This window comes from Pelodiscus sinensis, chromosome 6 (assembly GCF_052426305.1).
Source record: "Pelodiscus sinensis isolate ZL-2025 chromosome 6, ASM5242630v1, whole genome shotgun sequence".
Classification (NCBI taxonomy): Eukaryota; Metazoa; Chordata; order Testudines; family Trionychidae; genus Pelodiscus; species Pelodiscus sinensis.
The window spans coordinates 21,035,918-21,050,517 of record NC_143057.1 but is presented as its reverse complement, the minus strand read 5'-3'; the positions used below and the strand labels follow the sequence as shown (position 1 = coordinate 21,050,517).

The 14,600-nt window shown below is 43.8% G+C and overlaps 1 protein-coding gene across 12 annotated transcripts in view; it reads left to right on the top strand.

The window, feature by feature from the left end:
- Positions 1-14,600, top strand: part of ADAMTSL1 (ADAMTS like 1) — a 708,340-nt gene that overhangs the window by 515,491 nt on the left and 178,249 nt on the right. For all 12 annotated transcript variants that reach the window (XR_012904618.2, XM_089779187.1, XM_075931513.2 and 9 more), the window contains 2 exons: positions 73-230; positions 11,105-11,216. Coding sequence is in view for 11 of the 12 variants with exons in the window: in XM_089779187.1 (XP_089635313.1) it covers positions 73-230; positions 11,105-11,216 (270 nt within the window). In the remaining variant the exon portion in view is untranslated. The remainder of the gene's footprint in view (positions 1-72; positions 231-11,104; positions 11,217-14,600) is intronic.

Genomic DNA, 14,600 nt, shown 5'->3' with positions numbered 1-14,600 from the left:
GGTTAAGGAACTATTATTGTGTACGTGTCACATGCTTGCCTGCTCTGGGTGACCATTTTCTATGTTTGTCAGATTTGGAAACCAAGACTCTCCAAGGTGTGAAGGGTGAAAACAGCCTCAGTTCTACAGGCTCCTTCCTAGTGGACAATTCTAGTGTCGACTTCCAGAAGTTTCCAGACAAGGAGATACTGAGAATAGCAGGGCCTCTCAGTGCAGACTTCACAGTCAAGGTGAGGGGGCTCAAACGGGGGGGGGGGGAGGGGTGTATGTGTGTGGGTGGGTGTGTGTAAACAAAAATCCAAAATGGAGCCAAGTTGGTGCAGCAGAATGACCAGACGGATCTTTCCTAGACAGCATCCTTTGCCAGGAAATGTTTATATCTAGGGCCCTAGAGCAATCTATTTCCTTCACCCTTTCTGAAAATCTTGATAAATGGATGATAAAAGTTTCATTGGAAGCTCTTTGGGAAGGAGACTAGTTTATGGAGTGGAACACACATGCCATGTGTGTCTTGCTCATAAAAGATGGACTAATGGCAGGAGAAGGCAGATTACCTTCAGTGGATGCCGTCTGGGGTAGATATAAATTGAAAACCAAGCACCTTACCTAGTTTATGACATGAAAAATAAAAGACTGAAAGCCATGAGGTATACTGTTTTCATACCACTAATGCCCTGTTGAAAATGTAAAATGGGAGGGAACTAGGGCCCGAGACCCCAAGGTAAGCAGAATGGCTTTGGTATAGAAGCCATTGTATTGTTTGGAGGTTCTGTTTTGTGTTGCACTGGCAATAAGAATCAAGCTGTTTCCTCCCATTAGTGCTTTTCTGTTCTTCCAGGTAATACAAAACACATTGCTGGAAGCAATGCACACATTCTGTAGGAAAAACGCACACACAAAACTGAACATTTGGGGATTACAATAAAATAAAACCTTTTTTTTTCAGTAGGTCACAGAGACCTGAAGGATTTCATCCATAAAGCTGTATATAACTTGTACCATGTCCAGGACTCCATAAATTTTTCATCATGGGACCTAGAGCCAGAGGATGTTTGATTTAAGCTAATGGTGATGACCTTGTGGCAGCTGAAAGTAGAGTATGAATGCTGTATTGGAAAATGTGATAGGTGATTGGATTGGATTGGACTGAGGCACTCTTTAAGCTATTGAGAGCACTAGAGCACTATCCTCTGTCTCTGTCAGCATGGTAGCAGCCTCTAATCCAGTCCAGAGCCAGCAACCAAAAGTGTCTGTTGAACAAAGAACTGCGGGAAAACAAGCTTGAAGTTCTGTCTTCCTGATCAGAGGGAGGGGGGGATAGCTTAGAGTGCAGTTCAACCCCCAAAATATCACCCTTTGGCACTGATGGAATATATACTGACTCCAAAGACATTTCTCTGTTTAAAATGTTTTAGATACTAAAAAAAAAAATTGTTTTGCAAATTGCACCCTTGATTACGAAAATCAAAATAATGTTAGATTTAATTTAATTTTCATTATTTGCTGCTGGGTGGGAATGTTATTAGGCTTGGACAATTGAAATATACTAGCTGAAGGCAACAGGGTCCAAGACACTTAACTGATCTTCAGGAGAGCTAGATTCTGTTCCAGGCTCTGCCATTGCTCTTGTGTGTGACTTTGGATGAAGCCATTTATGTCTGTGCCTCCATTTCCTTATCTGTAGAATGGACATAATACATTTTGCCTTCCTTTTATAAATGACGTGGAGAGCCATGGATAAAAAATGCCATATAAGAGTTAAGTGATGCTATTGTTTTGCAAATGCTTAGCTTCTACAATTTGTTCCTGCTTGCCATTTACCTTAATAGAAATTTTGCCATTGATTTTTAACAGAAGGTATATTGGGTCTCCAGCCTGTATCAGTTTCAGGTTTTCGTAGCAATAGGATGCAATGTATGGGCTCCAAGTATACAAAGGGAATGTTATTGCTTTGTTTTCTATTTGTAACATATTTATTTGGAATTCAAAACAAATACATCCAGAGAAATGTTTCTGTTGGTCTTAAATTATTTAAAGATTTATCTTTACAAAACCTGCTGGAAAGTTTTTAGCCAAATTTGACTTGACATTGTTCCTATATTGTAGTATGAAAAAGCAAATTGTTCAATGCAGAATAAAAAATAAACAAGATAGGAAATTGTTAATAACCGGTGAACATGTAATTGGTGCTGCCTAAAAAAACCAAGTCAGGCTCTGTTCTTTTGTTTCACATAAGGAAAGTATGGAGGCACTTTAGCAAATCTCTATTAAGGTTGCATAGAAATTTGCATATAGGATCTGGACCAAAGCCCTAATGAACTCAGTAGGAATCTTTTCAAGGATTTCATTAGCTTTGCATCAGGCCCTTAAAGCAAGAGTAAAATCATTATCACACTTTAGTTTTTAATCCCTGTAAATGATAGAGAAAACTAGATGAATGTTTATTTAGCCAATAGCTTTCCTCAGACAACACAAACCCTGCCCCATTATTCTTTGCTATTTTCTGTTGCTATTTTCCCTTAATTTTTTAAATCTTTAGTTCTCAGATTTTCTCTTTGTTAAGCTTACCCTGAGAGTTACTCTTTAGAAAGCAGAATATACTCATGCAGGCTTTCCCACACTGAACCAGACTTGCCCACATCCTATCCTGCCCACAGCAGCGCTGAGTGTTTTGCCTGCAATGTGCAGAGCTAATGTGTCTCTGAAAAGCCAATTAAAGGCCCTACAGTGGCGGCAGCCAGCTTTCCTTGCAAAAGGGAGTCGTCCTTGAGTGCCCTGATTTACTTTCCTGGAAAAAGCAATACTTGAGCAAACAGAGCTAAGCAAAAATGTAATACAAACTTTTTAGTTGAAGGGTTTGTTGCTTCTTGAAACATTCCTACAGATGGGACCTCCCTAGTCCAGCACCCTTGGGACTTGAGTGGTCCCGAATGAAAGAGTTTGCCGGACTAGGGGAGGTCAAGGCTCCACTCCCAGCTGTTGACCCTGCTCCGTGCCACAGGCACCCTGCTCCCACACCTCCCGTGGCTGCACTTCTCGCCCGGGTCTGGGGCTACTCTCCCCAGCATGCTGATCGGAGCTGGAGCTGCACACTCACTGCTGGCCCGGGCTGCGCTCCCGGGCTCCAGTCTGGGCTGCGCTCCCGGGTGCCAGCTCTACAGCCTCTGGCCCAGGTGCAGTTATGCTCCCCACTAGGATAACCCAGCCGGGGCTGTGCTGCCATCCCCTGCTGGCTAGTGCTGTGCTGCCAGCCACCAGCCCAGCTGCCTCCAGCTGAGCAGGGCTGCACTCCCCACTGTGCTGACCCCGCTGCCACCAGGGCTGTGCTCCCCACTATGCCAACCCTGGGCTACCCACCTCAGTCCAGCCCCTGAACCTGGCCAGCTGGAGTTCTCTGGTCCAGTAATATCCATGGCCCTTCCAGACCACGGATATTGCTGGACCAGAGAATCCCAGATTTTAGAGGTCCAACCTGTAGAATCTTTATTAGTTTGGCTGCAAATGTTTTCATTTAGCAGAGTCAAGTTAGCAAATTTGTTATAATCTCAGCTACACAAACATTCCCACTGTCTGAAAAGTTGTTAACCAGAAATGAGGTACCAAAGGAGGGCTGAAATTTGGGCTTGTTTACTGTTAGGTGCTGTTCGCTCTCAAGTGCAGGAAGCAACTGCATGCAAACCCTATGGGAATTGCACTGACATAATTGCTTTGGTTTCCTTTACTTTGTAATAGTCAGCAATACATTTGAGTCCACAGGCCATTGGAAGAGATGTATATGCTATCCAGCCACCCAGCTTCCACAAGTTGGTCATAGAATGTATGAATGTTCAGACGAATTGAATGAAAATTCCAACTTTGTTTTTAAAGAATCGTGGTCTCTAGAACTGTAGGAGGGAAAGCCTGGAGTTGTGTTAACAGTTCTATGTTGTTGATTTTAGTGTCCACTCCTTGTCCCTATAGATTGGCCATCACAGACCCAGTGCACCACTTGATTCCCATTTAAGACTTTTCAACTTCCATTAGAAGCAGTTGGTGGCAATGCAGTGTGTAAAGCAAGTGATTGCTAAAGCTTTGGTTGTTGTGAAAAATAGGGCTCTTGGAGAGGAGGAAAGAGCTAAGTAGATTCCACCACAGTTACAACCCATGGCTAGCCAATGCCAGGTGTCTCAGACTAGAGGAGTTTGGGCTATGAGGCTGTTTTAATTACTGTATAGACTTTTGGGGCTCACAGGGTCCTTCAGCAGAGTTCCAGCCCAACCCTAGATGTCTACACCACACTTAAACAGACCCATAGCCCAAGAGTCAGTTGGTATGGGCCACCCATGGGTTTTTAATTGCAGCGTAGACATACCCTGGTTATCCATAGAGTGAGAGCAGCTGAATGACTGACTGGCTCCAACAATAGATACATAAAACAGACCGGTCAGCTTCATCCAGGATCACGCAGGGTTTCTCCCCCTTGGTCACCTTGGATGGAAATGGTAAACCAGAGCCAATGGGAGCCGTAAGGCTCTGTGGTTACAGAGCCATTAGATACACAAATCAGAGCAGCCTGCAGCCCACTTTTAGAAACATTGCTGTAAAGGTAGGGGCAGTGAAAGCTCAGGGTTCAAACTCAGGTTCACACCTAACTCCCTTTCCATCTACACACAAATTGTATATCCCAGGGCTCAGATCCAGGGTTCCAGGACCTTACGGGGTGGAGGGTCTATTCCAGAGTTAAGCCAGGACCATTGCAGGACTCAACCCCACTGGACTAATGTTCTGGAAGTCTGCCAAAAGTATCCCACAGTCCTGCAAATCAACTTTCTTTGTCCTCTGGGCAGTCAAGCTTGGTGGACAGTCAAGTTTTCCCACACAGCAATATGATCAAAGCCGAGATAACCTGTGCCTGCTGATAATGAGAGAAACACAGTCTTGGAACAACTTGAGTCATGCCCCTCCCCCTTCCACTTCCTGCTGTTCTTCCTGCCTCTGACTCTCTTTGCCTGGCACAGCTCATAGCTTGCTGGCTCAGGAAGGGGACCTAACCATGCCATATGACCCCCCCCCCCACACACACACATTCTGCCCCCTCCCCTCACACATTGCTGTTGGCTGTAGCAGCCACATTTTGAGAGGGTTCTAGGAAGACTGGGATAATGGATGGTGAGACTTGGGCTCATATTATGCAGTGTAGATGCTGGAGCCCTAAACTGAGTCCTAGGGTACAGCACTTTCTGACCTGGGATTACAAATTAGTGTAGCTATGCAAGTCCCAGGTTAGCAAGCCCTGTCTCCGATAACCTGACTTTTGCTAAGTTTGGGCTTTAATTACAATGAAGTCATACCTTAGATGGCTGAGGGGAGTCAGTAAGAGAGAAGCCATTCAGAAGAGGGAGTTGAGCTATTGAGGTGTGAGGAATGGGCCTGGCATAAATCAAACAAAATTAGGTGGGTGATAAGGGTGCATTCTCATGTTAATGATAATGAAATCATCCTGTCAGTCACAGCTGGCATAGGCCTACATGAATCTACATGAATTTCACCCATTCTACTCACTGCCTAACTATGGGCACACTGACTTGTAAATAATACTACAAACAACTTAATGAACATTGGCTAATCAGTGTTCCCTTTAAGCTGAGCACTTTGGCAGCTAACCAGGAGAGATTCAGATGCTGCCCAGCAGATTAGCAAAATCCCCATAGCACCCTCAGCCAGCAGCATTTGTTTATACTGGCAGTGCACATCCACACAAGCCTTGGTGCACATCATAAAATTTATTCCTCACATGGATGGAAAAAGTTAGAGGGAACATTGCTGCTAATTAAATGTACTAAAACACTCTTTAAAATGTGTTTTTTCTTTGTTTTTATTAAACTTCATTTCATTAAGTCCACAGTAAGAAAAATTCTCTAATTCAGGAAAAAAATGAAACATAAACTTTCCTGGCCAACTTGGGGTGTGTGTGTGTGTGTCTGTGTGTGTGTAGAATTCAGGTTGTTCATTGCAGGTATCTATGTATACCTCTATCCAATTCCATTCATTAGCTTTTTATTTTAGACTTTTAGAAAGCTTAGGTTCAAAGACACTTTAAAGAATCCCTTTTAATAGTTTACCCAGTAATCACTAGAAAGATATTGGGCCTGATAAGTAGGGGTGCCTACTGTCATTTTTTGGTAATTCCTTTGGCTGGTTAAGAAAGTGGTATTGACAGGCACCAGAGGGAGCTCTCCTCTGTCAGAAAGAGAGTCGTCCCCACACAGGAGATCTTTAAAACTAATGGAAGTTGAGGCCAAAAATGAACTGGGAGATTCATCCTTGGGGATCAAAGGCCATGCATTCCTTCCTCCAAGGAAAGAAAAAGGGCTTAAAGAAATCATCTTCTAGTTGTTTTATGCTATACAGTTGAAAGTCTTCCACATCTCCATTTAGTTATTTTGTTGTACTTATTATTTTACTTTAAATTATCATCTTAAATTCTTTCTCCTGCATATACAAATTCATATACAAATTATGAGAAGCAACTAATCTCTTACAAATCCTAGCTCTCTAACCATAAGCTTGTATTTAGATATAATTAAGAATATTAAAGCACTGTAACTATAGAAGGGAAAGTTATGTATAAAAATCTTTCCATTTTTGTTTTCATTAACATGAAAAGGTCACAATTACATGTGCCAGATGTGGTGCACTCCCACCCTTCTTTATATGTTATTTAATATAAGTCTTTAATGTTCAGTTTGCCATTAAGAAATCAAACTTGATGGTTTGGGATTTGGCACTTGCAAAAGCATCTGTGATAATGATGGAGAAAAATCCTTCAGAACTTTTATGATGGGGATGGTGGTGACTGAGTTAGATCATATCATACCAGATCAGTCTTGACTAGACAAAAGAAAGTGCAGAGTGATGCAACCCCTGGTTTGGATTATATATAAAAAGAACATAAACACACACATGCACACAAATCCCATAAAATTTCTGGGCATTTTGTTAGAATGCAGACGTCCTTTCTTGAGCATATATTGTACAGTGACAACTACCTGATGGGTAGGAAAGGATGAATTAATAAAGCCTGCTGATTAAACAGCACAACTGCTGACGTAAACTTAGTACAGCTCTGGAGGTCAGATTACTGTGATCTATGACAGACATAAATAGATTACAGAGGCACACATTGCAAAAAACAAAGGCTTTTTTTAAAATTTACAGGTTAAATTTTGTTCTGATGACTGAAAGAACAACTCAGCATAATGTAAAATAAAAAATCCAAATATTTCAGTCTGCTGATAGTTGCTACAGAAGCGCCATTTGAAAATGTCATTTTTGCTAAACACGGTTCATTTTGTTAGGTTATTGGTTGGGTTTTATTCAGGACCTTACGGTTTTTCCCAAATCATTATTGTATTTCATCAAAGTGCAGCTGTTCATCAGGGAACTGAACTGTCGGTGCCTCTGTACACACATGTGCACCACTTTGATAAATGATTTACAAAAAACAGTTTTAAAAAACCGAGAAATGTGAGGTAAGAATTAACTACAGGGGCCCTTCCTTCCTTTCTGTCTTGGAGGGAAAAGAATTAATCAGTAGTGACTGTCAAAGAGGAAGTTACTGGTGGATTCCCCTGGAGAAGATGCATTCTGCCAAATCGTCACAAAACTGGTGGTGTTCTGTTCTGGCTTGTTCCTCCTAAAAGATGCTAAGTACTTTTCTGGCATGCTGAGCCCTCTACCCCATTGCCAGTGGGAGTGAAAGGCAACAGGCTCAACTTGTCTAAGCACAATTAAACACAGTGCCAGCAGCCCAGCAGGTCTGAAGTTCTTTCACCATCTCAGCTACTGTCTGGCGATAGTGTTGATACTGCTATGTGCTTTTTCAGCACTGCATACGGTTTTGAAATGGGAAAATACCGTTTTCTCCATTTTGAGACTCAGTGGAATTCCCAGGATCACACAGCAAATCAGTGTCAGTTAAAGAATTTCTTTTTCTTATTGTTTTAAAAGATACAGAAGACTTTGCCTTCTCTTCTTAGGGTGGTGGCTATCACCATTGGCAGGGCAGTGTTTAAGAAAAGGATAAGTAGGCTACTGGAGATGGGACAGCTTCACAAGTTCCCCAGTCTTGAATATGTGGGTGAGAGTTGACCTTATGCGACCATTTGAGTCACCTCTGGAAGCGTTTGATGTGCTGCAGAGCCAGCATGTGTTATTTTCAGGGTCTTTCCTGGGTTAGACAACCTCTGATATTTTCTGCTAGCTCAAACTCTTCATTTTAACAAATTGTCAAACAAAATTCAAAAGATGTTGCTGGATGGAATCAATATACACTGATCTTCCTATGCTTATTGTACTCAATAGAGAAAATAAACAGTGGGTTGTCTGATTCTTTCACCTGACTCATTTATTATCATTCAGTTTGCATCTGTAGCTCATTGCAATTCCTTTGTACCCATGTGGTTGTTATGGTTGTGTGGGTAACCTCTACCTGGCTCTGGAAAAGATTTGCATCTGTCTTTTCTCTCTGTCAGATCAGACAGACAATCAGACACACAGGGATAATCTTTAGGGAGATGGGCTATTATGCCTTCCTGACTTTTGATATGAAAACCTTCCCCACCCGCTTTTTACTAAGCCCTGTGTAATCTATCGTCTCATTTATCAAATTCCACCTAAGACTGCATAGCTGAGTGGATCTTTTTTGCTTAAGCATCGTTGTTGATCTTTATTTTAAAGAGGAAAGGTAAATTCTCTCCAGTGCTTTTTTTTGTGTGTACACAAATCAGAGACCTTCTCTAATGGCTTCCCATTTGATACTATGCTTGTCCCAGGAGCATGGTGGGCCCTTGTGAAATAAGCAAGGTCTTTCTGAAGAGTATGATTAATGCATCATCCCAGCACAAGGAATTAGATATCCTGTTTCTGACATATAGAACTAATGACATGAATCCATACAAGAGGCCTCTCATTTGCTGAGGAACCTGTATTGCTACAGCTGTATTTTTTCCTCAGTGTTGGGAATTTACCTCAGTGTTTACTCTAATTAGAAGAGACCAGCATACTCTCAGTGGAGCAGAACTTTTGTGGCCTCCAACATATCCTGCAGCATTTCCATTTTCTTCCTTCCCCCTTCATTCAGTTCATGATTGGCTGAGATTTTTTTATCATGTTTCTGTCCATCAGGGGGATGGGAGACAGCAGGGGAGAAACCCACAGTATAGATTCTAATCTTCAGCTTGATTTGTCAGTTTTCATTCTTGTTTTTCTGTCTAGTCCCTTTTCTTTATCAGTGCCACTCCATTTTTGGAGAGAGCAATAAAGAGAGAGTTAAAAACAGGGTATGTCTACATAGCAGGGCTAAAGTCGAATTAAGCTATCCAACTTCAGCTATGTTAATTGTGTAGCTTAAGTCAAAATAGTTTAACTCAGCTGCTTAGATACGCTTAGGGTACAGCTGCACAGAGCATTATTTCAGAATAACTGACGTTATTTTGAAATAATGTCGAGCTGGAGGACTTCTTACTCCGGCTCCTGTAATCCTCATTTTACAAGGAGTAAGGGAAGTTGAAGGCAAAATGTTCTTCCTTCCACTTCCTGCTGTGTAGACAGCACCAAAAGCCAAATTAAGCTATTTCTACCTAAGCTCAAGTTGTGTAGCTTAATTCGGCTTTTGCCCTGCTGAGTCCAAACAATTATAATCAGAGCAACTAGTTGCCTATATGGAGAGAGTGTGAAACATCTAAAGTTAGTCTGGATAAAGCACTAGAATCCTCATTTCTGGGAACAATCTTGCACTGGCAAGGGGAAGGTCTAGTTGACCAAATAAGCCATCTCCATTTCTGACTTGTGGGTCAGAGTCTCCCCTTTCCTCTGTCCCCTGTGGCACTATGCCACTGGTGCAGAGCAGCCCTAAAAGCACTGGCATATCTGATCACGGCAATAACACTCAGACTAGGGGAATCCTCTAGGGGCATAGCAGCTCCCATGCTATCCCCCACGCAGCTGTCAGTGTAAGGAGCAGCACTTAAGTAAAGAGGGTAAGATCAGGTCTTCCCTGAGCCCTTTAGCCCCTGGCTGTTGTGTCAGTCCACAGGGGCCATTGTCAGCCAGGCATCGGGTTACCAACTCCCCGGATTGTCCTGAAATTGCCAGGAATTAAAGATTAATCTTTAATTAAAAATACTATCGTGACAAAACCTTCAGGAATTCATCCAACCCAAGTTGGCAACCCTAGCCAGGCACTTTGCCGTATGCACAGGGACTGTCAAAGCAGGCCTCACCCAAGATGTGGGAAGGAGCATGAAGAATGACTTTAATATGCACACATACACCCCTCCTGAATGTCAGTGTGTGCTCTTTGGCCACAACCAAGAACCTCAGCCTGTGGTTAGAAATACAATCAGACCGTAAGTGGGATCCTAAATGGTATGTGAAATTCAAAATGAAATTAAATAAAAGGACTAGATTATAATAATTAACAGCACTACAGTAAGGAAAGAGAATATGAATGTGTTACACACAGAATAAGAGTTACTCCTAGCTCAGTGAAGAATTAGATCTGCCTGAGAGATTTAGTTTGTGATAGCTGAAGTATTTTGTTTCCTTCTAGATGTTAAAGTAGCATTGATCGTTGCATTTGTTTCTTTTGTCCACATGTTTTTCTCCCTGGCACAATCTGCTGTCTTGCTTTGTAAGCTGCTATAGTGCCTAGCCATTCGTTGCCTTGAAACTATTCCTCTTCTTAAGAATGTAGCCATCATTGGATTGAGGTGGGGAAAGGCGTGTTCTTTTAAATCAGTAAATTCCAGTGAATGATCTGCTAGTGGAGCAAAGTTTAGTCCAGGCCCTCTGTGTGATAGCTCTTCAAAATGTTATCCAATAGAAATAACCCTTTCGTACCTTCATTATTACAGGACACAGGCTGTAAAACACCATGGACAAAACTCACTAGCAGTTTGTATGAGTGTGTTTTCTGGCAACAATGCAACATTCTATTTGTGGCTCTCGGGTTTTGATTACAACATTCCTCTGGTGTTTCTTGTAGTGCAAGATCCTTACAGCAAAATGAGTGTTTGTGTCACAAATCCTGGCAGCTTTACCATTGCCGTTGCATCTTTTTCAGATCCGCTATGCTGGTGCTGCTGATAGTGCGGTTCAGTTCATCTTCTATCAGCCCATCATTCACCGTTGGAGGGAAACTGATTTCTTTCCTTGTTCAGCATCCTGTGGTGGAGGTAATATGTCGTTGCTGGTGGGTGGGTGTGTGTTTGTGTATTGTATAGTCAGTGGCTAATCTACAAAAAAAATGTGAGCAGAAGTACTATTGCAGCTAAAGGAGATTTTCCTATCACTTCAGTGGTAGTATCCTGTATTAAAATTTTAAGTAGAAAGTCCTAAGTTCTGTCATTGCTGAAATCTTGAAATGCACGTGGTCATAGTAATGATATAGCTATCAGACAATGGCCCAGATCCAGTGGCAGAAAGCTGGTGTGATGGCTACTGTTAATAAATTGTATAGTCAGTTGCTTGGTCTCATTTTGAGTTGCTATAAAACAGGGCTACTCAACTTTGGAAGCCCCGGGTGCCACGATGATACTCACAGCCCATGCCAAGGGCCGCAATGTAAGTGTGGTTGCTTATACACACAAATCTATATGCAAATAGCTTCTTTCACACTGACAGGCATGAATACAAAGCACTTCCCACAATGCCCGAGTGCTCCCAGCACTCTGTACCCGTCTGTTCCAGCCAGCCCATCCGCTTGCGTCTTTCAGTGCCTGGGAGACACCTTGCCATTGTGGAGCGTGTTCCCAGTGGGGGCCATGTGCAAAGGATCCTGCCCGCAGGCCACGTGTTGAGCCTCATGTAAACCCAAACTGCACCGTGGCTGCAAACAAACAGGCCGTGGGCCGCGTGTTGAGTAGCCCTGCTATAAAACACACTCAAGATGCCAAATAACTAATGTCAGCCAAGTTTATTGCTCAGTGTACGCAATAATAATATTATTACAAGGAAAAGGTTCTAGAATCTAGATGATACCAGTACCCAGGAAACCATTTTGTGCTGCATTGTTACAATACAGTGTTGTGTGCTTCCCAAGTTACAAGTTTCAGCTGGCAGTGTTGCTATCATGATTTTACAAGTTACACAACGCTTTACATGTCACTAACATTGAAACTGTCAGTGTGTTCCAGTTCCCTAACTTGTTGTTCTGTGCCTTATCTTTGTTTTGGATACTACTGTCAACCGTCTGAAGTGGCTCACGACTATGAATGGCAACCTTAGTGCAGGCTGTTGAGAAATAGGGCACAAAACCCAACGTGGTTGTGAGTTCTATACTTAGATTTCACCAGTGATTGAAAGCTGGGAGGGATACAGGATGCATCAGCCATATGACAGCCTCCCCATGTGACTCCTCTTCATGCTAACCTTAGCCCATGGTTAGAGCCCCTCCTCTTTCTGGCCCAACTCTGCTCCCACTCCACCCCTTTCCCTAGGTCCGTGTCTTTGTCCCCACCCCACAACTTTCCCAAATCACCTTCCCCAAAGGATGCGGCCTGGGAACTAGCAGGGGAGCCTGGCACTGGCAGCAGGGGTCAGCCCTCACTCCCCTAGTACTCACTGGCAGCAGCAGGAAGCAGAGCAGCCAGCTCCTGTCTGCTCTACTCTCCTGGTTCCCAGCCACATTGCTTTACTTCCTGCCACCAGTGAGTGCTAGGGGCAGTTCCATCCCTTCTCCCAAGCTCCCTCTCCTGAGCAATGTGGCTGGGAGCCCTGGAGCAGAGTGGACTGGGTCGCTCTGCTTCCCACCTCCGCCAGTGAGTGCAAAGGCTCCCAACCTCTGCTGCTGGCACCAGGTCCCCCGCTAGTCCCCCAGGCTGCATGGGTCAGGGTGGATGGATGAACTGTCCACAGGATGGAACGGCTCTGACTGTTGGCCTCTTGCCCTTCCTTCCACATTGTGCTTGGGGGGCATGTGACCCTTCATGCCCCCCCAACGTGTCATCCTGTCACCAGCCACGTACCAAGTGTGAGCTCTTCAAGCGCTCTAATGGTTGTAATACGGAGTCACAGACAGTTCCCTGGGGTATTCCATATCTGTGCAAGCTTACCTTGTGAGATGATCCCTTACAACGGTATTCAGGCTACTCTCAGTCCCAAAGGACTAGTCACTTACCCCAGGTTCATTGTACCCCAGGTTCATTGTACCTGGTCAGATCTTACACCACACGCAATGCTTGTAGCCAATCCTATAAAGAACTCTCTAAAGGTTTATTAACTAGGAAAATAAATAAGAGTTATTTATAAGGTTAAAGCAGGTAAATGAACACACACAAATGAGTTAGCGGTAAGTTCCAAAAATGAACAGAAGCTACTATAATATGCAAACTCTATATGTCTTTTAGGGCTAATCCCACCTAAGCAACTTGAAGATCCCTTGATTATTGTCCTTGCCAATATCCAAGCAGTTTAATAACATTTTTTTCTTGACAGGGATTTTTATCCTTATTACCAAAGCTCAAGATCAAGGGGCAATTATTTGTGTATATCTCCAATCCAAAGGCCGGGGGGGAGGGCAGAAGCAATCAGCAAAGTCTTTTGTCCACTGATATTTCACAATGGCTTGTCTGATGTCTATAGGCCTTCTTTTATTGGGCAAGAGAGAACATTTCTTGTAGTAAACCAGTATTTCTCTCTTAAATAGTGCTTCTCTCTTGACGGGGAGAGAGAGGAGGGGGAGGTTTAGAGCAAACACTTTACAAAGCACTTATACCTTATAACATAGTGATTATGTACATAGAAGATTATATACATACTAGGTGGCTATGCTTGCCAACCCCCTCTGTCTGCCACAGCCAGATCGTGGCTTCTCCTCCTACCCATACCGCAGTAGGAGAGGGGCCACCACCAGCCAAATTGGGGCCTTGTTGGCCAGGCTTCATTTTAAATAAACTAAAATATTATGTCCAACACAAAAAGGTTTCAACATTGTCTTTATTTATGGCAGGGGTGGGGAACCTTTTTTGGGTTAGGGGCTAGAAAACCCCAACTCACACTAATGAGGCCCCCACTACTCCTTTGGTGCTCCAGCCTCATTAAGCCAGGCCAGATTAACTCCTCTGGGGTTCCAGGTTAGTAGATTTTGTGGACCCCCTAAGTTCTGGGGCGGGGCCAAAAATATGGGGTTCAGTGTGTGGGACAGGACTGCCAGTGAATGGGATAGGGATGGGAGTTCAGGATCTGGGCAGAAGGTGGGATGCAGGACGGACTGAGGATGCAAGGTCTGGATAGGGTGCAAGAGCAGGGTGGGAATAGGGTGTCTGGCCAGAAGGTAGGGTACAGGAGCAAGGGAGGGTACAGGAGAAAGGAGCAAGAGCTGGCTTGAGGGGCAGGGTGTGTGGCCAGGGGAAAGGAGGTAGGAGTGGGCTTGGGAGCAGGGTATGTGGCCCGGGGTGGGGGGAGCAAGCTTGGGGTCAGGGTGTCTGGCCACAGGGGGGAAGGGGCAGAAGCAGGCTGGGGATGCGGGGTCTCAGTGGGGGGTAAGTCAGGGGGCTGGGAATGCAGGGGCTGGGCATGAGGGGGTGGAGAGCACTCACTGCGGCCAGAGCTGAGTGGGC